This window comes from Pseudonaja textilis, chromosome Z, assembly GCF_049901715.1.
Source record: "Pseudonaja textilis isolate UNSWEBS1 chromosome Z, rPseTex1.2, whole genome shotgun sequence".
Lineage (NCBI taxonomy): Eukaryota > Metazoa > Chordata > Lepidosauria > Squamata > Elapidae > Pseudonaja > Pseudonaja textilis.
In genome coordinates, this window is record NC_142008.1 from 4505397 (window position 1) to 4525141 (window position 19745).

General features: G+C 39.9%; 1 protein-coding gene and 1 long non-coding RNA gene across 2 annotated transcripts in view; one reads left to right on the forward strand and one right to left on the reverse strand.

The window, feature by feature from the left end:
• OXSR1 (oxidative stress responsive kinase 1) overlaps positions 1 to 19745 on the forward strand; it is a 92254-nt gene that overhangs the window by 41511 nt on the left and 30998 nt on the right. Inside the window, exon 5 of the mRNA XM_087917549.1 lies at positions 10243 to 10298. Coding sequence (XP_087773675.1) covers positions 10243 to 10298 — 56 coding nt within the window. The remainder of the gene's footprint in view (positions 1 to 10242; positions 10299 to 19745) is intronic.
• LOC148123895 (uncharacterized) lies at positions 11561 to 19450 on the reverse strand. The gene is made up of 3 exons (XR_015740315.1): positions 19319 to 19450; positions 13846 to 13913; positions 11561 to 12122 (listed from the first exon to the last, which is right to left on the reverse strand). It is a non-coding gene; the product is annotated as an uncharacterized LOC148123895 (long non-coding RNA).

Sequence of the window (19745 nt, forward strand, 5' to 3'; positions counted from 1 at the left end):
AAACCAAATCCTCCTCTAATTCTAGCATCTTGCAAAAGTTTTAACTTTATTCTCGCTTTCTTACCTTGCCATATATATTTCAACACAATTTTATTTAAATCTTCAAAGTAGTCTTTTCCAAGCCTAATTGGAACTGTTTGAAACAAATATAAAATTCTGGGTAATATATTCATCTTGATTGTTGATATTCTCCCTATTAATGACAGTTGTAAATTTTCCCATTTCGCCAAATCTAGCGCTGCTGTTTAAGTTTGATATAATTATTCTCTTTTAGTGTACTGCATCTTGCTGTCAAGTATATCCCAAAATACTTGATCTTATTTGTGACCTGAATTTTCAGTAGGTCTGCCAATTCTTCCTTTTGTCTTGATAGCATATTCTTTGTCAAGATCTTTGTCTTATCTTTATTTATTTTCAAACCAGTCACCTTTCCATATGTCTCTATCTTTTCTATCAATTTTGATGCTGTTTCTAGTGGGTTTTCTAAGATAAAAATCAGATCATCTGCAAATGCTTACAACTTAAATTCTTCCTTTTTAATTTTCAGCCCTTTTATATTCTTTTCATCTCTTAATACTTCTGTTTAGCACTTCCAAAGTTAACACAAACAACAGAGGTGATAATGGGCACCTTTGTCTTGTTCCTTTTCTTATATCGATAGATTCTGTCAGTTCTCCCTCTATTATTACCTTTGCCGTCTGCTTATGATATATAGCTGCTATTGCTTGAATAAATTTTCTAACCAAGCCCATCTGTTCCAGCAGTAATAACACGAATCGCCAATTCACATTATCAAATGCCTTCTGTGCATCTAGAAATATCAAAGCCATTTGTTTTTCGGGATGTGCCTTGTAGTATTCCAAAGTGTCCAAGATTACTCTCATATTGTCTTTGATTTGTCTCTTTGGCAGAAATCCATTTTGGTCAGGATGGATAAAATTATTTAAATATTTTTTAAGTCTTTCTGCCAATATTGAAGAAACGATTTTATAATCTGCGTTCAGTAGGAAGATAGGTCTATGGTTCTTGATTTGTAATGGATCGGTCTCCTCTTTTGGAACAAGTGTGATATAAGCTTCTGACCATGATTTATGTATCCTCTTCTTTAACATAACTTCACTCATAATGTCTAGCCGTGGAAAATTCAATGATTCTTGTAATGTTTTGTAAAATTCTGCCGGAAGTCCATCTGGGCCTGGTACCTTTCCATTATTTTGTTTCTTAAGTGCTTCAGTTAACTCCATCATTGTTATATTGCTTTCTAACATTGTTTCAATCTCTTTAGGTATCTGGGGTAAATTAGCATTCTGTAAATACTGTTTAACTCTTTCCTCATCAATATTCTCTTGTGTATATAGTTTCCCATAATAATCTCGAATAATTTCCTTCTTCTCTTTACTACTATAGCAAACTTGGCCTCGGTCATCTATTAATTGCGATATTTTCCTTGATTCTTTCTCCGTTCTCAATTTATATGCTAACCATCTACCTGGTTTATTTGCATCTTCAAAATAGTTCTGTTTGGCACCTCTAATTTTTTGTGCTAATTCTTCTTTTTCCATTAGACCCATTTTATGTTTGGTTATATCCATTTTTAACTTGATGTCCTTTCTCTGTGGCATTTTCTGTAGCTCTTTTTGGAGTCCTTTATACTCATCTTCTAATGCCTTAGAGGCTAATCTTTTCATGGTATTTCTTTTCCTCGTATAGTCTATTATCAAGCCTCTGGCATGTGCCTTCATTGTATCCCATACATTCTGGATTGGTGTATCTTCTTTTTTGTTTTCTCCAAAGAAAAAGGCCAATTCTTTCTCCATCCACTGTGTGAAGTCTTTTCCCTTTAAAATAGTATTATTTAATGTCCATCTAGATCTTCTTCTTTGAACTTTCCATTTAATTGTCATTGGATTGTGATCTGCCCAAGTACTCGTTTCAATATTTATTTCTTGAATATTAGTTAACAATTCTGTTGACATCCATATCCTATCTATTCTGGACCATGATAAGTGTCTATTTGAGTAGAAGGTGTATTGTTTAGTTTTAGCGTTTCTTTCTCTCCATGTATCTTTTAAGTTGATTTCATCTACCATTTAAAAAAAAAAGATTTAGGGAGAGTCTTTCTATTTTGCTTTATTGTTTTCTGTGCTGTATAGTCCAGTTTATTGTCTACAATTCCATTAAAATCTCCCTTCATAACTATATTAACATAGTCCAGTTCAACTATTTTCATATGTAATATTTTATAGAATTCTTCTTGTTTGTCGTTCGGGGCATACATTGCAATCAGGAGTGTTTTCGTATTATTGTCCATTATTTCCACCATTAATATTCTTCCGTCGTCATCAGTATAAATCAATTTCGCTGAGATGGCCTCTTTAATATATAAAACCATTCCTCTTTTCTTACATTGTGTCAGGGAAGTGAATTTTTTCCCTAATTTTAGCTGTATCAACAATTGCTCATATTGTTTTTTTAATATGTACTTCTTGTAGGCAGATTATATCAAATTTTAATTTCTCTAATTTATGAAAGATTTTCCTTCTTTTAACGGCTGAGTTAAGTCCATTTATATTAATTGCAATCAATTTTTTTCTCTTCCATGATTATAATTTGTAATTAGGTTTGACAGCTCTCGTGGATCTTGGTTCACGTTTTTCTTTGGCTTCCTCCTTTCCACCTACTGCACCTTCTTCTTTTTCAGTCGTCATTTGGGAGTCCTCTTGAAATTCAATTAGTGAAATTTCTTTTGCTGCCTCTTCCTCCCCTCTGAAAAATTCTGTGTAAAATGATTAAGCTTTCTCAATTGAGTCAATTCTATATCTCTGTTCTTGCCATGTAAACATTAAACCTTCTGGAATCAACCATCTATAATTCACCTCTTTTTTAAGTAATAATTTGGTCAAGAATCAGTATTCCCTTCTCATCTCTCTCACTCTTCGGGGTGCTTGTTTCAAGACCACAATCTCCTTATCTTTATATTTCAATGTTTTCTCTCTTGCCCCTTGCAATATTTGCATTTTAATGGCTTTCTTTGTAAATCTGATGTGAACTTCTCTTGGTAAGCTATTTCTCATTGCATATCTTGTGAAGACTCGATAAACCTCATCTATTCCATCCATCATCTTCTCTTCAGTTATTTCCAAAGCTTCAGCCAGTATTTCTATCATTATCTCAGCTAGGTTTTGTCCTTTTTCTTCCTCTACGTTTTGGAATCTAAGATAAAATTCTGATCTGTCCATCTCCCATCTCAGCATACCACTTTTATATTGTTCAACCACAGTTAATCTGTTATCAATGTCTCCAATCTTCTTGTCTCTTTGTTAATCTTCTTCAATTTTTTGGAGTCTCTCATCATACTTCATCATCATTTGTTGGATGTTCTCTACTTTTTCATCGTTTTTCCCTGTTCTTTGTTCTCTGTTCTCTGTTCAATGTTCTGTATTCTCTTTCGAATATTCTCTGATCTTGTTTGAATATTTTGAATTCCTTGCATAATCATCTGCAGGGTCACTTTTTCTTGTTCTTTTTCTTGCCTTAATATGGTCTGTATTGAACGTTGTCCTCCAGATGGTGGAGAGGAAGAAGTGGAAGTTGAAGAACCAGGAGCTGTTAATTTCCTACTCATTTTGAGGAGTTCAAAATCTTCAGGTTCTTCAAGACCTTAATCCAGTTGTAAAATAACCAATTGCAGTTCCAAATAAAAATAGTAGGAAAAAAGTAGAAGAATAGTAAGAAAAGAGAAGCCAAATAGTAGTAATAATAGAAAAAGAATAAAAAATTTCTTCAGGTTCTTGTATACTTTAATCCAATCAGTTAGTTGGATGACAGTAAAAATTCAAAAATGAAGGAAAAGACCATAAACACACCATGAACACACACAAAAAAAGAGAAAATTGTAAAATCCTAAAAAAGGCAAAAAGTGAAGAAAAAAGCTAAAAAAGGAAGGAAAAATTCTTTGGGTTCTTCAATACCTTAATCCAATTAAGAGGTCTCAAATATAAAAGTATTTATATATAAAAAAAAACCCAATGTGGAAGGTAGATGGAAAGACAAAAATACCAGGAAGGGAAAGAGAAGAAAAAGGCTACTCCCTTAAAAAGAAAAGGAAGGGAAGCATTAATACTAAAGCTTTTCCTTTAAAATAAAAAGCAGACGTAGAAATTTAACTTCCAAAGACAAGAAGAAAAAAAAGACAATCGAAAGGATGTGCTCTTTACACTCACTGTCTCTTCGGGACGGTTTAGATCCACTTGGACCAGCCAGGAGCAAAGATATCAGCTGCGATCTCAGATCTCCAAGATCGCATGCCGTATCGTCGCAACGCCAGCTCCGCCCTCCTATTATCTTTTTTGAATGGTGTGTAAATGTGGTTTATCTCTGTGTGCTCATTGATGACTGAAGACATCAAATGCCTTCTGCCAGTAAGGAAACAGGAACTCAGACAAGATTGACAGCTGCCAGACATAGAGCCATGTTAGTCAGGAAAAATGTCAGGAAGGATTTAGTGGCAACCTTTTTCCACTATCACATTGTATGAAAAGGGCAGACAGTTTCTTGAGGTTGTAGCATCCTCGATCAAGTTGCATTGCTTTCTGATTGGCTGCCAGATGTGCGATTCATGACTGACTTGTCAGGAAGCAAATGGTCCTTTTTCATCAGATGCCAGTCTCTCTATGATTAGCTCCTACATGGCTGAACCTTAATTCTGGCAAGCTTAAGAATGAACAGTACTTTAAAACTGCCTTGCAACAGCCTCTCTCAATCTGAAAAGGCTACATCAGGCCTGTCAAACTGGCAGCCTGCGGGCCGGGCCGGATATGATCTGTGCAGGCCAAACTCACCCTAGCTTCACAAAGGCAAAAGATGTTGTAATACATCACAATCTGGCCCACGACACAATCGAGTTTGACACCCCTGCTCTACACGGTTTGGGTTGCCAGGAAGGCTGAAAAATCTTGGAGCTTTGAGTCTCCTTCATTGGAAGAATGGAAAGTGATTGTTTGAAACAATATTTCTCAACTTCAAGAACTTTAAAATGCTCAGACTCCAACCCTGTTCACCCGTTCTCAAGCGATCCTCCACCATTTCAGACAAATGGTTGCCTAATCTCTTTTTAAGAACCTCCTGTGTTGGAGGACCCATAGCTTCTGAAGGCAAATCATCCACTGATTGAGGGAGTCCTTGGTGGTCTCTGAGCTTGCCTGTTCTCTTGTAGACATTTCATTACCCAAACTAGGTAACATAATCAGTGCTGGTAAGGAGTGCAGTTTGCTATCAGTTTATATTCTAGTGGCATGCTGTCAGTGTTGACGGAGGTGGTATCAGAGGGTTTTTGGTTGGGCTGTTTGATCTTTGGTCGTTTCTTGATATTGTTTGCTTGATTGTTGGTCTGATGTTAACCTTGGAATTAATCTATGCTGATCTGGGTGTGGATGGCTGGTGGAGAGTTACTTGGGCCTTTTTGCTCATTTACTTACTTACTTCTTTTGGGATCATAAAAGGAGACATCCAGGATGAATAAAATGTGCCAAGAGAAGATTAAGACACCAGAACACAGAGCCTCACTTGTGTTCTCTTGGTGTTGATTCAAGACCACAACATGCTGGAACTGATTTAAAATCTGCTGTTGATTGACAGCCCTGCTGTTGCCAATAAGTGAAATCTAAATTGGCACAGTTAAATCATTTAATGTGATTACGAGGTTTAGAGGAACAAGGGATCACTTCTTTCTGGGCTGTGATCCTACAGCAGCAGATTTTTCTGTTAGATGAGAGCCACAGTCTTTCGAGAATAGATTTGATTCCCTCTTCTTTGTGCCCCTTAGATAGTGGAAAACTTCTACTATGTCACCCCCGCTCCTTCTTTTCATTAAACCGGACATATCCGATTCCTGCAACTGTTCTTCATATGTTTTAGCCTCCAGCCCCTAATTACCTTCTGCACAATTTCCAGTATCTGAACATCTTTTTTTATATGGTGGCGACCAGAACTAAATGCAACATTCCAACTGTGGCGTTACCCAGGCATTATAAAGCGGTATTAACACTTTACATCGGGGTGTCAGATGTCACGGTGGTGTCTCATGATGTATGGGGATTATTCCTCCCTTTGCTAAACTGGGGCGTGGGCGTGGCCAGCATGTGATGCATCCAGGCCATGGGCCGAGAGTTTGACAGCCCTGCTTTATATGAGCTTGATTCTTTCCCTCTGTTAATGCAGACTGGGACTGTGTTGGCTTTTTTGGAAGCTGCAGTACAACTGCTGGCTCCTATTTAAGCGATTGTCCATTAGGATTCCAAGATCCCTCTCACAGTTACTACTATTGAATCAGGTACCACCTATTCTCTATATCAGTGCATTTGGTTCTTCTTGCATAAATACAGAACCTTACTTTTTTCACCATTGAATTTCATTTTGTTAGACAGGGCCCAGTGTTCAAGTCCATCAAGATCCTTTTGGATCCTGCGCTTGTCTTAATGGAGTGTTGGCTATTCCTTCCAAAAAAGGAACCAACTCTGTGTTCCTTAGAAAAGCTTCAAAGGTACAACCCAAGCGTTGCATCTTTAAAACGTAAGAACACAAGGAGATGAGAAAGTCTGTCTTGAAAGTGTCCAATCAGCAAGGAGACCATGTTCACCGACAGTCCTTAGACAACAACAGATTCTAACCCCATTTTGTTGAACAAGCCATTATGCCTTGATTTGCACGTTGCACCAGTTTCTAAAAGAAGCTACATTTTGAGTTGGAATGTGTTTTGAATTGATGTAGTGCACCATTGTGTGGCCTTTGGGGGTGTGTGTGTCTTCTAAAGAGCTTTGAATGTTCTACGGATAATAGGGATCTTGGCTTGTTGATATGGACATTGTCTTGTCCTTGAAGCAAGGAGAGGAGGAAGGACTTCACCTCCAGGAATAGAATCTCTCCATGCCCTGAAGACAATTGTCTCCAGTCCATCAACACACCACCCTTGTCGTTTGCAATCCGAGATAGTGCAGAACAAGAGCATAAGCAGATTCGTTCTGCATCTTTGTCATTGTCAAACACAATCTGGCATGAACTACCATGGGACCTTTACAGTGAGTTTTACATGTAGTCCCCCCCGGTAAAAAGCAAATACGATAACAAAAAAACAAAAGGAGACCTGTTGCACTAATTGGTGGACATTTTTTCACTTTTCCCATTAGCTGGTTGTGAGGGACCAAGACAAAATGGATTGTGGCACATAAAAGTGGCCAAGAATTGCAAGTTTAAGACCAGTGATGGGAAGTGGCCCTATGAAGACTCCTATTCATCTCTTTGAGCTTTTTTTTCCAGACCACATTAATCTTCCACATTCTCAGATAACAGTAAAAAGACTAGGAATGACATGATAGCAATGTTCCAATATTGAGGGGTTCAAACTATTTTCTAAAGCACCAGAAGGCAGGAGAAGAAGCAATAGATGAAAACTAATCAAGGAGAGAACCTACAACTAAGAAGTAACTTCTTGACAGTTGGAATAACTAATCAGTGGAAAAGCCTCCAGAAGTTGTAGGTGCTCCAACACTGGAGGCTTTCAAGAAGAGACTGGACAGCAAGTTGTCTGAAGTGGTACATCGTCCCCTGCTCGAGAAGAGGGTTGGACTAGATGACCTTAAAGGTCTCTTACCGGTCTATTCTGATTGATTGATTTTCTGGTAGTCTTTTATCCAAGTATTAACGAGGTTTAACCCTGTTTAATTAAAAATTAGCCAGGGCCAGCTAGTTCCTGCCACTGTTGTTGAGGTCCGGGGAAGCTGGATGCTGAGGTTAGCAATCTTCTTTGAAACCTCTGTTCTAGTAACATGGGGAAACACCAATTAGCACCATTAAATCCGCAGACAGAAATTCAAATTTCCTTTGGTCTTTTTTTTTTTTTTTTTAGCTTAAACCGGTACTGTCACTGACTACTACAGGTAGTCCTCAACTTATGACAATTGAGCCTGAAGTTTCCATTGCTAAGCGAGACAGCTGTTGAGTGAATGTTGTCCTTCTTACAACCTTTCTTGCCACAATTGTTAAGCAAATCACTGTAGTAACCCAGTTGTTAAGTGAGTCCCCATTGATTTTGCTTGTCAGAAGGTCACAAAAGGGGATGACACCCCCCCACCCCCTGCCCCCACTGGACACTGCACCCATCGTGAATATGAGTCCGTTGCCAACTGTCTGAAATTTGATCATGTGATCATGGTTGTGCTGGTCATGGTCATGTGACCATTTGGTCATGTGCTCCAACGGTTGTAAGTGTGAAAAACAGAAGCCAGTTTTTTCAGTGCTGCTGTCGTCGCTGCGAGTGATCACCAAATGAACGGTTGTAACTCGAGGACTACTTGCACTGGACAGTGTTTCTCAACAACTCCCAGCGTGCTGACTAGGGAATTCTGGGAGTTGAAGTCCACACACCTGTTTCCCACAGGGGAACACTGATCTAGTATGGCAAACCTAAAGGAAACCAGCTATCCTGGGAAAATGGCGCTCCCTGCCAGAGTCCTACCGAAGAGGAGGTCTGTCCCGGGGGTCTTTCAAGAGGGAAGGAGGCCCCCAGTTCAGCTTCAAAAATGGAAACACGCTCTCTCATTTGACAGATCCTCTAATCTTTACCAGAAGAGGAAGTACATTCAGTGACACATTAGTTGTGCGGGTGTTTATATGTGTTTCCTTACAGCCCTTTGCTATATAGGTAGTTCTCGACTTACAACAGCTCGTTTAGCGACCGAAGTCACAGTGGCACTGAAAAATAGGACTTACGGCCATTTTTCACCCTTAGGATCGTTGCAGCCTCCCTGTGGCCACGTGACTTAGATTTAGATGCTTGACAAGTGGTTCGTATGTATGACAGTCACGGTGTCCCAGGGGTCATGTGGTCTCCTTTTGTGACCTGAAGGGAAACCAAATTCACTTAACAACCATGGTGTTAATTTAACAACTAAAGTGATTCACTTGACAACTGTGGCAAGAAAAGTCTTTAAATGGGGCAAAGCTCACTTAACGAATTTCTCACCCAGCAACAGAAATTTTCAGCTCAATTGTGGTCGTAAGTCGAGGACGAGCTGTAGCTTGTTTTAAAGAGTGACCCCCTCCGGCTTGCCTTTGCCAACTGCATTAGCAAACTGAGTTGTTAAGGCAACTGACCCGTTCATCCTTCGAACTCTGGACTTTGGCCCGACTCGGGTTTTCAAGCATAGCCTTTCCCAGCGCAGCTTTCTCAGAGGCTGGGGGTGGGGTGGGGTGGGGGGGGGGTTTGCTTAATGCCCAGAGAACATTATGCTGAGATCATTGTTTTGGTAGCAGCCGGAAAAGTCCTGGAGATTTTCCAAGGTGTAGAAACTTCCATTTGGCAGCAGGCCCGGATCAAGGATCATCTTCAATGTCACAACCGATTTGCCCCGAATCTCATTCTTTTTTGTTGGCTTGGAGGGTACAGCTAGTCCTCGACCACCGTGGAACCCAAAATTTCCAGTGCTAAGCAAGACAATTGTTAAGTGACCTTAAGCCCCATTTTATGACTTTCCTTGCTGCAATTGTGAAATGAATCAATGCAGTCGTTAAGTTAGTAACCTGGTTAAGTGAACCTTGTTAAGTATTTGTGTAGAGTATATTAGAGGTGGAGGCCCTTTGAGAGCTGTATGCAATGAAATTTTTATATGTGCCGATTAGTGTACATTTAAAGTGAAAATAAATTTAGTCTAAGTCTGGCTTCCCCAGTGACATTTTTGTTAGAAGGTTGCAAAAGGGGATCACATGACTCAGAGGTACTGCAAACATCATAAATATGACTTTTTTCAGTGCCGGTGTAACTTCAAATGGTCACTAAATGAATGGTTGTAAGTTGAAGGCTGCCTGTACATTGCTGGTTACCAAACACCCAAATTTTGATGCTGCAAAGGTCATAAATGCATACCCAAGTCCTAAGTTCTTTTTTGTGTGGTGCTGACTTTACTTTAAGAATGCATTGGTTTTGACTGCCACAGTGGGAAAAACACAGAGTTTTCATCCATACTCATGGCTATATTTTCTTTCTCTCTTTCTCCCTCCGCCCCCTCTCTCTCCTCCCCCTTCCCCCTCCCTCCCCCTTTCTCCCTTTCTCTCTCTCTCCTTTCTTCCTTCCTTCCTTCCTTCCTTCCTTCCTTCCTTCCTTCCTTCCTTCCTTCCTTCCTTCCTTCCTTCCTTCCTTCCTTCCTTCCTTCCTTCCTTTCTCTCTCTCTCTCTTTCTCTCTTTCCTAGGGATGTGAAAGCTGGCAATATCCTACTGGGAGAAGATGGGTCAGTCCAGATTGCCGGTGAGTATCCATCAAACCTTTGGAGAGAGCCCAAACAAATGCAGAGCTCCGGATTGTCTGACTAAGTAGACTCAACTGAACATATGTCTCCTTTTCCAGTTAAGTGAAGGAAATATGTTGGGTGGCATTTCTCCGTGCAAATATTCCCAACTGCTCAATTGGATTCAGCGGTGGTTATTCTGAGACTTTGCTCTGCTACCACGATATCACTTAAATTGGGGGGGAGGAGGAGGAGAGGAAAGGAAGGAACTATGCAAACTTTATGTCTTGTGGACTTTAACTCCCAGAATTCCTGAGCCAGCCATTCTCGGGAATTCTGGGAATTGAAGTCCAGCGGTCATAAAGGAGCCATAGTTCCCCCACCGCTGATCCTAGAGAAACACGATTGCTGCAGATTTTTTTGTTTTCCTCTTTTCCTATAGCCCGTTTCTGCCTCAGTTTCCCCTTGGTGAATTTGGAACAGGTTGAAGGATTTAATGCACTCATGTGTTTTCTTTGGCTGGCGTGGAACACTGCACTGCACTCCTTAGTTGATGCTGTAGTGACTTCCAGGCCACACAAAACGCTCTGTTTCTAACGGAGCCTCATAGTTTCCAGGCCTTTCTCTCTCGCTCTCGCTCTGTCATTTAAACGATGTTTGTTAGAGAAGGGAGCCCTTCTGTGTGTTTGGCTGTGTGGAAGCAGGACGATTGAGCAAAACCACAACTCAGATGGTAAATGGTCTTGATGGAGGGCAGAAGTTGAGATTTTGATTATCTCCTCTCTGAAGAGAGGGGAAGGTAAGCTGAGGGTGTGGGGGGACATGGAGTCCGATGTTAGAATCCTGGATTCGAATCTCGCCTTTGCTAATGGCTGGAAGTACTGGTGAACTGATACTCTTTCATGATCTAGGGTTTATTGTATGTTTGTGCCATACCCACTGTGGTTTATTCAGCAAACATTCGGTGATTTAACTGAATGTGTGAATAGTGCTTTAGTGCTTCTGACTCGAGGACTAACTTTTCCCAGTCAGAAGTTTCCTTTTGGGTGGGGTCTTCCTTCCTTCCTTCCTTTCCTCCCTGCCTCCCTCTTATTTCCCTTTTCCCCACTTTTCTTTTCCTATCTCCCTCTTCTCCCTCCCTCCTCCTCCTCTTTCTTTCCCTCCCTCTCTTCTTTCTCTCTCTCCCTCCCCCCCCTCCATTCCCCATCAAAACCAGCTTTGTACATTTCAGATTTATGACAGAGTTCTTCCTACAGATTCTTCCTAATCGAGCACATTTTTTTTTAAATTGCCTTTCTTTCATTTTTAATCACAACAGTTTATCAACTTAACAGCCACAGGCCTTGGCTGCAGTGTAAATTAAGACAGCTTGTCCCTCCAGTCTCATCGATTTCCAAACTCACTTAACTGTGTGAGCTCATCAGAATAGGTATCCAAAAGCTTTCCGTTTTTGTCTTTTTAAGCTGACTCCTGAATGCTTAATGATGTCTTTGCTGGAAATTCATTGTCCTCCGCCTGGAGGGAGCCGTGTTGTATCTGGAATTAGCAAACTTTGTCTGCATCTTTTCCTCCCGTGCTTTGATATCGTTTCTAAAACCGTTGGGCATCCTTTGCGTGTTGTATTCAGATAAAGCAGGGATCTGGTTCATGGTGGCTTAATCAGTTGCATGAAAGCCACGATAGAGACACCACTAAGTTCATTTAAGCAGAATGCCAAAGGAAGTCTTCAGCCAGCCGTGTGAGTTTTGTAGATGTTTTTAGTTCATCCTTTTAAAGATGACCTTGGTAAGGGTTGAAGTCCTTTCAGCATTGTGTATTTGGAACATCTCTGGCAGAATTCTTTCCTTTTGATAGTGGGGAAAAAAGGAGAAAAACCCTCTATACGGGTAGTCCTCGACTTATAACAGTGCATTTGATGATTGTTCAAAGTTACGACACTGGAAAAAGTCACATGGCTATTTTTCATTGCAGCATTTGCATTGTCATGGGATCAAAATTTAGACCCTTGGCAACTGTTAGGTATTTATGACGGTTGCAGTGTCCTGGGGTCATTTGCCAACTAGTAATAAAGCAAAGTCAATGAGGAAGCCAGATTCACTTAACAACCATGTTACTAATTTAACAACTACAATGGTTCACACTTAACAAATGGGGCAAGAAAAGTCATAAAACGGGGCAAAACTCACTTAACAAATTTCCCATTTAGCAACATAAATTCAGGGCTCAATTGTGGTCATAAGTCAAAAACTACCTCTACTGAATTAAAAAGACTTCACAAATGTATTTTAACGTGCCCCAAAGGTTTAGATTTTGCTTCTGACTTGGCAAGTCAGTGCTATTTTAATAGACTTATGGCAAAATGCCCATATGAAGACTTGTGTTTAATATAAGATAAAAATCCAGTAGTATAAATGCACTTATGCATGATTCTTATTTTATTATTTCTGGAGGTAGGAAGATGTTTCCAATTCTGGAAGTGGAATGTGCTTTCAGTCACCAAAATAAAGGGAGTCCTCAACTTATGCTCATAATGGAGTCTGCATACTGCAGTCATATACTGTGACTGTCATAAAATGGGTCAGTCTTATGATGACCCAGTTTTACAACCTTGTTTGTGGCAGTCATTAGGTGACCTTACCCATTGTTAAACAAATACAGCAAGCAAAACCAGTGACTCAGTGTGGTCACAGTTCTGCTGAAAATCAGAAATGTTGGTTTTTGACAAAATTGTTGTAGAGCACAATCGTGTGACTGTGGGTATGCTCCACACAGTGATTTGAGGTTTTGAACTTTGGTCATGTGGCTGCAGAGGGGCGTGAGTGTCAGAACTTCAGGACCAGATTGTAGGTAGCCCCCAAGATAGATGAGTGAGAACTTTGAACGGTTACCAAGCAGCCAGTTGTAAGTCGAAGAGGAGGAAAAACATAACTGCATGTTGGACTTCTTCCTCTCCTCTGATCAAATGACCATATGTCATGCTCAAGTAGGAGTGCAAAATCATATGTTGCCTTAGAGTCATGTGCAAACCCAGGGACTTGTAAATCACTGCTTGCAATATTCTGTTATATGTGACCTGCTGTCCCTATTGTTTCTCAGCCTCCGCAATATTAGGGTGTGTGGATTTCAATTCCCAGGATTCAACTCCCAGCAAGCTCTCTGCAGAATTCTGGGAGTTGAAGTCCACACATCTTAAAGTGGCTGAGGTCGAACAACTTGGACTTAGACACTTGTGGTTAATTAAACAAACCATGGTTAAAGCAGGCCAGTTGGTCTGTTGGATGTCTGAACATTCGATTGGTGGTCTATAAAAATTAAGAGAAGATAAGGTAAAACCCTGGTCTCCCTCAGGACATTCTGATCTCTGTTTAACTGTCATTTTCCTGTTTGCTTGCACCTGCTTGCCGGCTTGTATTTCAGATGGAACTGCATTTTTTTTTCCAAATAAAAACTGGGAGGAATTAGTAAGATGACCTGTCAGTGTCACTCTCCGAATTTCCTGGAAATCCATCCAGGACAGTATATTGGCAGGTGTAAAAACAAGCTTGGGAAGAGAAATACAATACTCACATTCCCTTCATATCTTGTGGTTTAGATTTCTCTCTTCCCATCAACAGGTGGAACAGATTCGACAACAGCTAAAGTAACACAAAAGTGATGGGTCCAGAACAGTGAGAATATTTTTTTTATTTTATTTTTTTTACTTTTCTATCCAGCCTTTATTATTTTTACAAATAACTTAAGGCAGTGAACATACTTAATCATTCTTCCTCCTGCTATTTTCCCTACAACAACCTTGTATGATCGGTTGAGCTAAGTCACCCAGCCAGCTTTCATGTGCAAGGCAGGACTAGAACTCACAGTTGCCTGGTGATTGGCCCAAAGTCATCCAGCTGGCTTTCATGCCTAAGGTGTGACATGAATTCATGTTTATCGCAACTAACTGATGGAAATTGCTGTCATAAGGATGGCTGTCAGTGACGCGCTATTCAGACCTTATATCAGGATCAGTTCTAATCACGGCTAATGCCAGCCAAGTTTTTAAAACTAGTGTGGACAAATCTATCTTTCAGCCTGGCTAGAGGCTTTTCTTTGTTCTATGACTTACAGATCAAATATACAGTATTTACTATCAGTACATGTTTAGAACACTGCTTCAGCCAAGGCAGTTCTAAATAGTAGACTAAAAAGCAATAGAAAAAAAAACCCCACCATCTGTAACTGCAATTAAAACACTGATTAAATTATCGATTTATGGCCAGGCACTTAATGCTGTCTGCAGTGTCCTGCTGTCACATGGCTGCAATTTACTTTTTTTTTTTTTTTTTTGCTGTAAACTGACATTTAGTCCTGGTAAACTGACATTTAGTCTACATAAAACCTCCATTGTCTAAAATGGGTTTGCTTAATGACTGACAGGAAGAAAAATTGGGTGCGGTAATGTGGTGACCTGCCTATCATTGGCACAACTTATAACTGTAAATCCTGGCTCAGTTATGGTCTTAAGTCAAGGACCATGAATGTTTTCTTGGCAGCTTGGAAGATTGAAGAGAGGATGGATGGATGGATGGATGGATGGACGGACGGACAGTGGGCGGACCTTTAGCCAAAGGAAGTGCCACTACTAACTGCAAAGATTGATCGTGTTAATAGATTGAATAATACAAGTGGTGAAATGCACCTATTGGTAAACTTGTTAGAGACCCATGGTTTTACTTTAAAATGCAATTTAGTTATGTCTTAAATGATGGGTGAATTTGTTAAAGATCCCTGGCTTTATTAAAATGTGATTAAACTGTATTCCAGCCCTCAAAAACATACACGAGCCGCCTTCTAAAAAGATTTACTGTCCTTTGCAATCACAAACTCTCTTTGGGTTGTGGAGAAAGAGCAAAGGTTGATGGGAAGATATTTATCAATGGGTTGGTATTTTCTTGCTTAAGATGAAAAAAAGAAAAGAAAAGGAAACCTCAGAGGCTTCATTGATGAAGTTCAGAGGTCACAAATTCTTGGCGTTCCTTTAGCCACTTTCAAGCATCCAGAATATGTTCTCTGCATAATGATTCAAATGGTTAAACCCAGTTCTCTCATTCCATGATTGACCCTGCAAGAATTCAAGAAGCTGAAATCTTCACATCTGATGTCACCCCCAAAGATTGGGGAGAGGAGTGTGCTAAACTGACCACCCTCATGGCATAAGGAAGCTTGGCGCCACGTGTGAAACTTCGCTACATTTCCCCATCACAATCACCTTGTTGTTTTATTGTGAAAGGAAAATGGAAACTCTTGGAGCAAGGATGAGATTTGTGAAAACAAAATAAAACACACACAAAAAAAGCACCTCAGATAGTCCTTCCTTTACAACCATTCATTTACTGACCATTTGAAAATACAACAGCACTGAAAACAGGCTTAAAACCCCTCCTTACACTTAGGACCATCCCAGCATTCCCAAGGGTCCCGTGACTCTAATTCGGGGACTTGGCAACCAACACAGTACAGTATCCTGGGTTCATGTGATCATGATTTGCAACTTTGCCAGCTGGTGTCCAACAAGAAAAATCAATATGGGAAGTCAGATTCGCCAAACAACCACATGATTCATTTAATAGCTATGATTTGCTTTAAGAGCTATGACGTAAAAGGTCATAAAATCGGGTTAACAACCATCTTGCTTAGCAATGGACATTCGTAGGTCACTTTTTCAGTGCCATTGTAACTTTGAATGGTCTCAAAAAGAATGGTTGTAAGTCAAGGATTGCCTGTACAGGTAGTCCTCGATCTATGACCACAATTGAGCCCAAACTTTATGTTAAGTGACACATTTGTGATTTTTGCCCTATTTTATGCCACAGTGAATCACTGCAGTTGATAAGTTAGTAAACTGGGTTGTTAAGTGAATCTGGCTTCTCCGTTGACTTTGCTTGCCAGAAGGTCGCAAAAAGGGGATAACATGACGCCGCCTGCCCCCCCGGACACTGCGACTGTCATAAATATAAGCACCAGAATTTTGATCACATGATCATGGGGATGCTACAAAGGTCATAACTGTGAAAAACAGTCATCATTTTTCAGCGCCGTTGTAACTTTGAGGGTCACTAAGTGAAGTATTGTAAGTCAAGGATTTTAACACAGCTACAAAATCTACAGCAGTCTGCAGTCAATCACAGAGGGTTTTATGCCTCTGTGTGTTCTTTGGTGTAGTGTGCAGTGATGGTTACACAATTATGAGGTATTTGCAACTGAACAGCAGGCATCTGATTCCATTAAAGGTCGCATGTCCTAGCGGGGAAGATGCTGGGCTAGGAGTGGAGAGATCTGAGTTCAAATCCCACTTCAGCCTGAGAAGTTCCCTGTGGGATTTTGTGCCGGGCACTTTCCTCCCGATTTATTTTGCAGAGGTTTTTTGGAGGGGGGAGAAGGAGGCAGAAGGAAGGGTTATAGGTAGTCCTTGGTTTACAATTATTTGTTTAGTGGCCGTAACAGCAGCCCTGCAAAAAGTGACTTATTACTGTTTTTCACAGTTAGGACCATCGCAACATCCGCATGGTCACATGATCAAATTTCAGACACTTGGCAATAGACTCATATTTATGGCGGTTGCTGTGTCCCAGGGTCATGTGATCCCCTTTTACCCGCTTTCCGACGAGCAAAGCCAACGAGGAAGCCTGATTCACTTAACAGCCACATTGCCAACTTAACAACTGCAGTGATTCACTTAATAAATGTGGCAAGAAAGGTTGTAAAATGGCGCAAAGCCCACTTAACAACTGTCTCGCTTAGCAATAGAAATCCTGGGCTTAATTGTGGTCGTAAGTCGAGGACAAATCTAAGGCCACTGCGGATGAATGAAGAAGCAGGATATAAATCTAGCATACATGCATATATATAAATGTAGAAATATACCTGGCTTAAGGCAGAGAACCCATGCTAATCTCTCCACATCGGTGGCCTGAAAATGATTGCTGGGCTACAAAACATGGAATGTAATGGGAGTTGTAGGGAAATGATGGGAATTGTAGTCAAAACAAATTCTGAAAAGTAGCAAATGGTGTGTGTGTGTGTGTGTGTGTGTGTGTAATTTTCAGTTCAGGCCACTTGAAATAATTCTCTGAGATTTCTCTAGATGCTGATATATATATTTTTTTCTCTCAAAATGTCCTCTGCAAACTCCTGTGCCATTCTTCACAAGCATGTTCTTCATGTCAGCTTCCCCCTCATGCTTGCTTGCACTTTGTTGCTGTGTGGTGATAGACTGCCATGAGCTGTGGGGAGGTGGAAAAGGAGGGGGGAATACTTCGGAAACAAAAGTAAGTGCTGTATCTCCTTGAGACGCTGCTTCAAGGTCACCCAGATGGGAGAAGGAGGGGGCCGCATACCAACCTGTGCTTGAATTAACCTCTAGGAAAGCATCTTGCCTGAACCTGATTGGGTACATTGGGGTGGGCAATGAGAGACAGTCAAGGGAGGGGAAAGTAGAGATTTTGATTCTCAATTTTCAGTTCTGGCTTTGCACTACTGTGATATACTTGATCCCTAATAGACTATACCTTTCTCAACAAATGCAGCCAAGGATCTGTTTTAAGTTTTTAAGTTGTGGCATTTCCAACACTTCTTTTATCTTCTTAAAATCCAGAAAGGAAAATTAAATTTCGGGGCAATTAGTGTGCTGCAGTAAGTAATTTCACATGGTTACTTAAAATGCACGCCTTGCATGCGTGGCAGATAAGAGAGTTGTTTTTATCGTTTTGTTTTTATCCTCCTTTCAACAATAGTGTCTTCATAATTTTGTACATGATCTGAGAAAATGTGACAGTGTAGAAACCTTGTGACTGGACGCTCGGAGGACATGCATGATTCTGAACTAATTTCTCTTTCGATCAGGGTGGAAATAAAAGACAAACAGAAACTTGCACCAATTCTGCAAATGTTACGAAAGCTTTCAGAAATTTTGTTCCTCAACTTACAACCACAATTGAGCCCAAAATTTCCGTTGCTAGATGAGATAGTTGTTAACTGAATTTTGCCACATTTTACAACCTCTCTTGCCACGGTTGTTAAGTGAATCACTGCAGTTGTTAAGTTATTAACAAAAATTTGCAGACTTAAGTAAATCTGACTTCCCCAGTAACTTTACTTGTCAGAAGGTCACCAAAGGTGATCACATGAGCCCAACACACATTGCAACTGACATAAATATCTGCCAGTTGCCAAGTGTTTTGATTTTTTTTTTGCAAAAGTTTTATTCAATTTTCACATATTAGAGAGAGAGAAAAAATCTTTTTTCAGTGAACGGCATGATTCCAGGTCAACACATTTCCATTACAAACTTGACTTAATTTCATATTCATCTTTCACATTTGATAACTTATCTTAAACTTACTTTATATATTTTCTTTAATTTTAATCAAGCTTTTCCCATCTAATTTTATATTTTTTCCAATACATTGTTTGATCTATTTAAATCCTTAATACATCATTATATATTTTCATATTCATTATATTTTATCTTCTTCTTATTTGTCAGGTCTGCAATTTACTCATCTATTAATTCATCATTCCAGCAATTCACACATTTTCAACATACTAATAAAAAATAACAACAACAACAACAACACAACACCCCTATTTGCCGATCCCAAAGTACCATCCCTGTGGTTAAATGTATCACATAATTAATCCCCCCCAAGATTCCCATAATTTAACTTGGAGTTAACACTTTAAAAAAGAAGAAAAAGACACAATAATAATTTTCTAATAATTACTACATTACGTATGTCTCTTAAATCTGGGTCTGCAAGTTCCCTTTCTCATTACCTAAAACCAAGTGTTTTGATTTTGATCACATACCCATGGAGATGCTGCAATGGTTGTAAGTGTGAAAAAGGGTCATAAGTAACTTTTTTTTTCAGTTGTTGACTTCAAATGTTCATTAAGTGAATGGTTTTAAGTTGAGGACTTTCTTTACTGAAATACCTTTCAAATACAGGTAGTCCACAACTTATGACCAGTTGGTCAGTGACCTTTCAATGTTATTACCTACCTGAAAAATGGCGATTTACAAACCAGAACTGAAGTTCTAACACTCGCCTCCTTCTCCCCTCAGTGAGGCTTCGTTTACGGTTGTAACTCAAGGATCACAGTACTTGTTATTGGTTAAGCTTAGATAGGAACACGAAACTGCACCCAGTGCAAAAGTCTTACATTTGGCCCCTGGATGCCTTCCAGCAAGCATTTAATCTTTGCAGTCACAAGGACTTCGTCTCTACGTGTGGTATATGATATCAGCCTTGGCCTTGATGACTTGTACTATTTATTGTTTATTTTCTTCATTTTCATTTTTAGTTTCACGGTTCATGATTCTAAGTCGCAGGTGGATTTCAACTCCCAGAATTCTTGAGTTGGCATGGCATGGGCATTGAAGTCCACAAGTCATATAGAGGACCCTAATTCTCTATCTAAGGCATAGC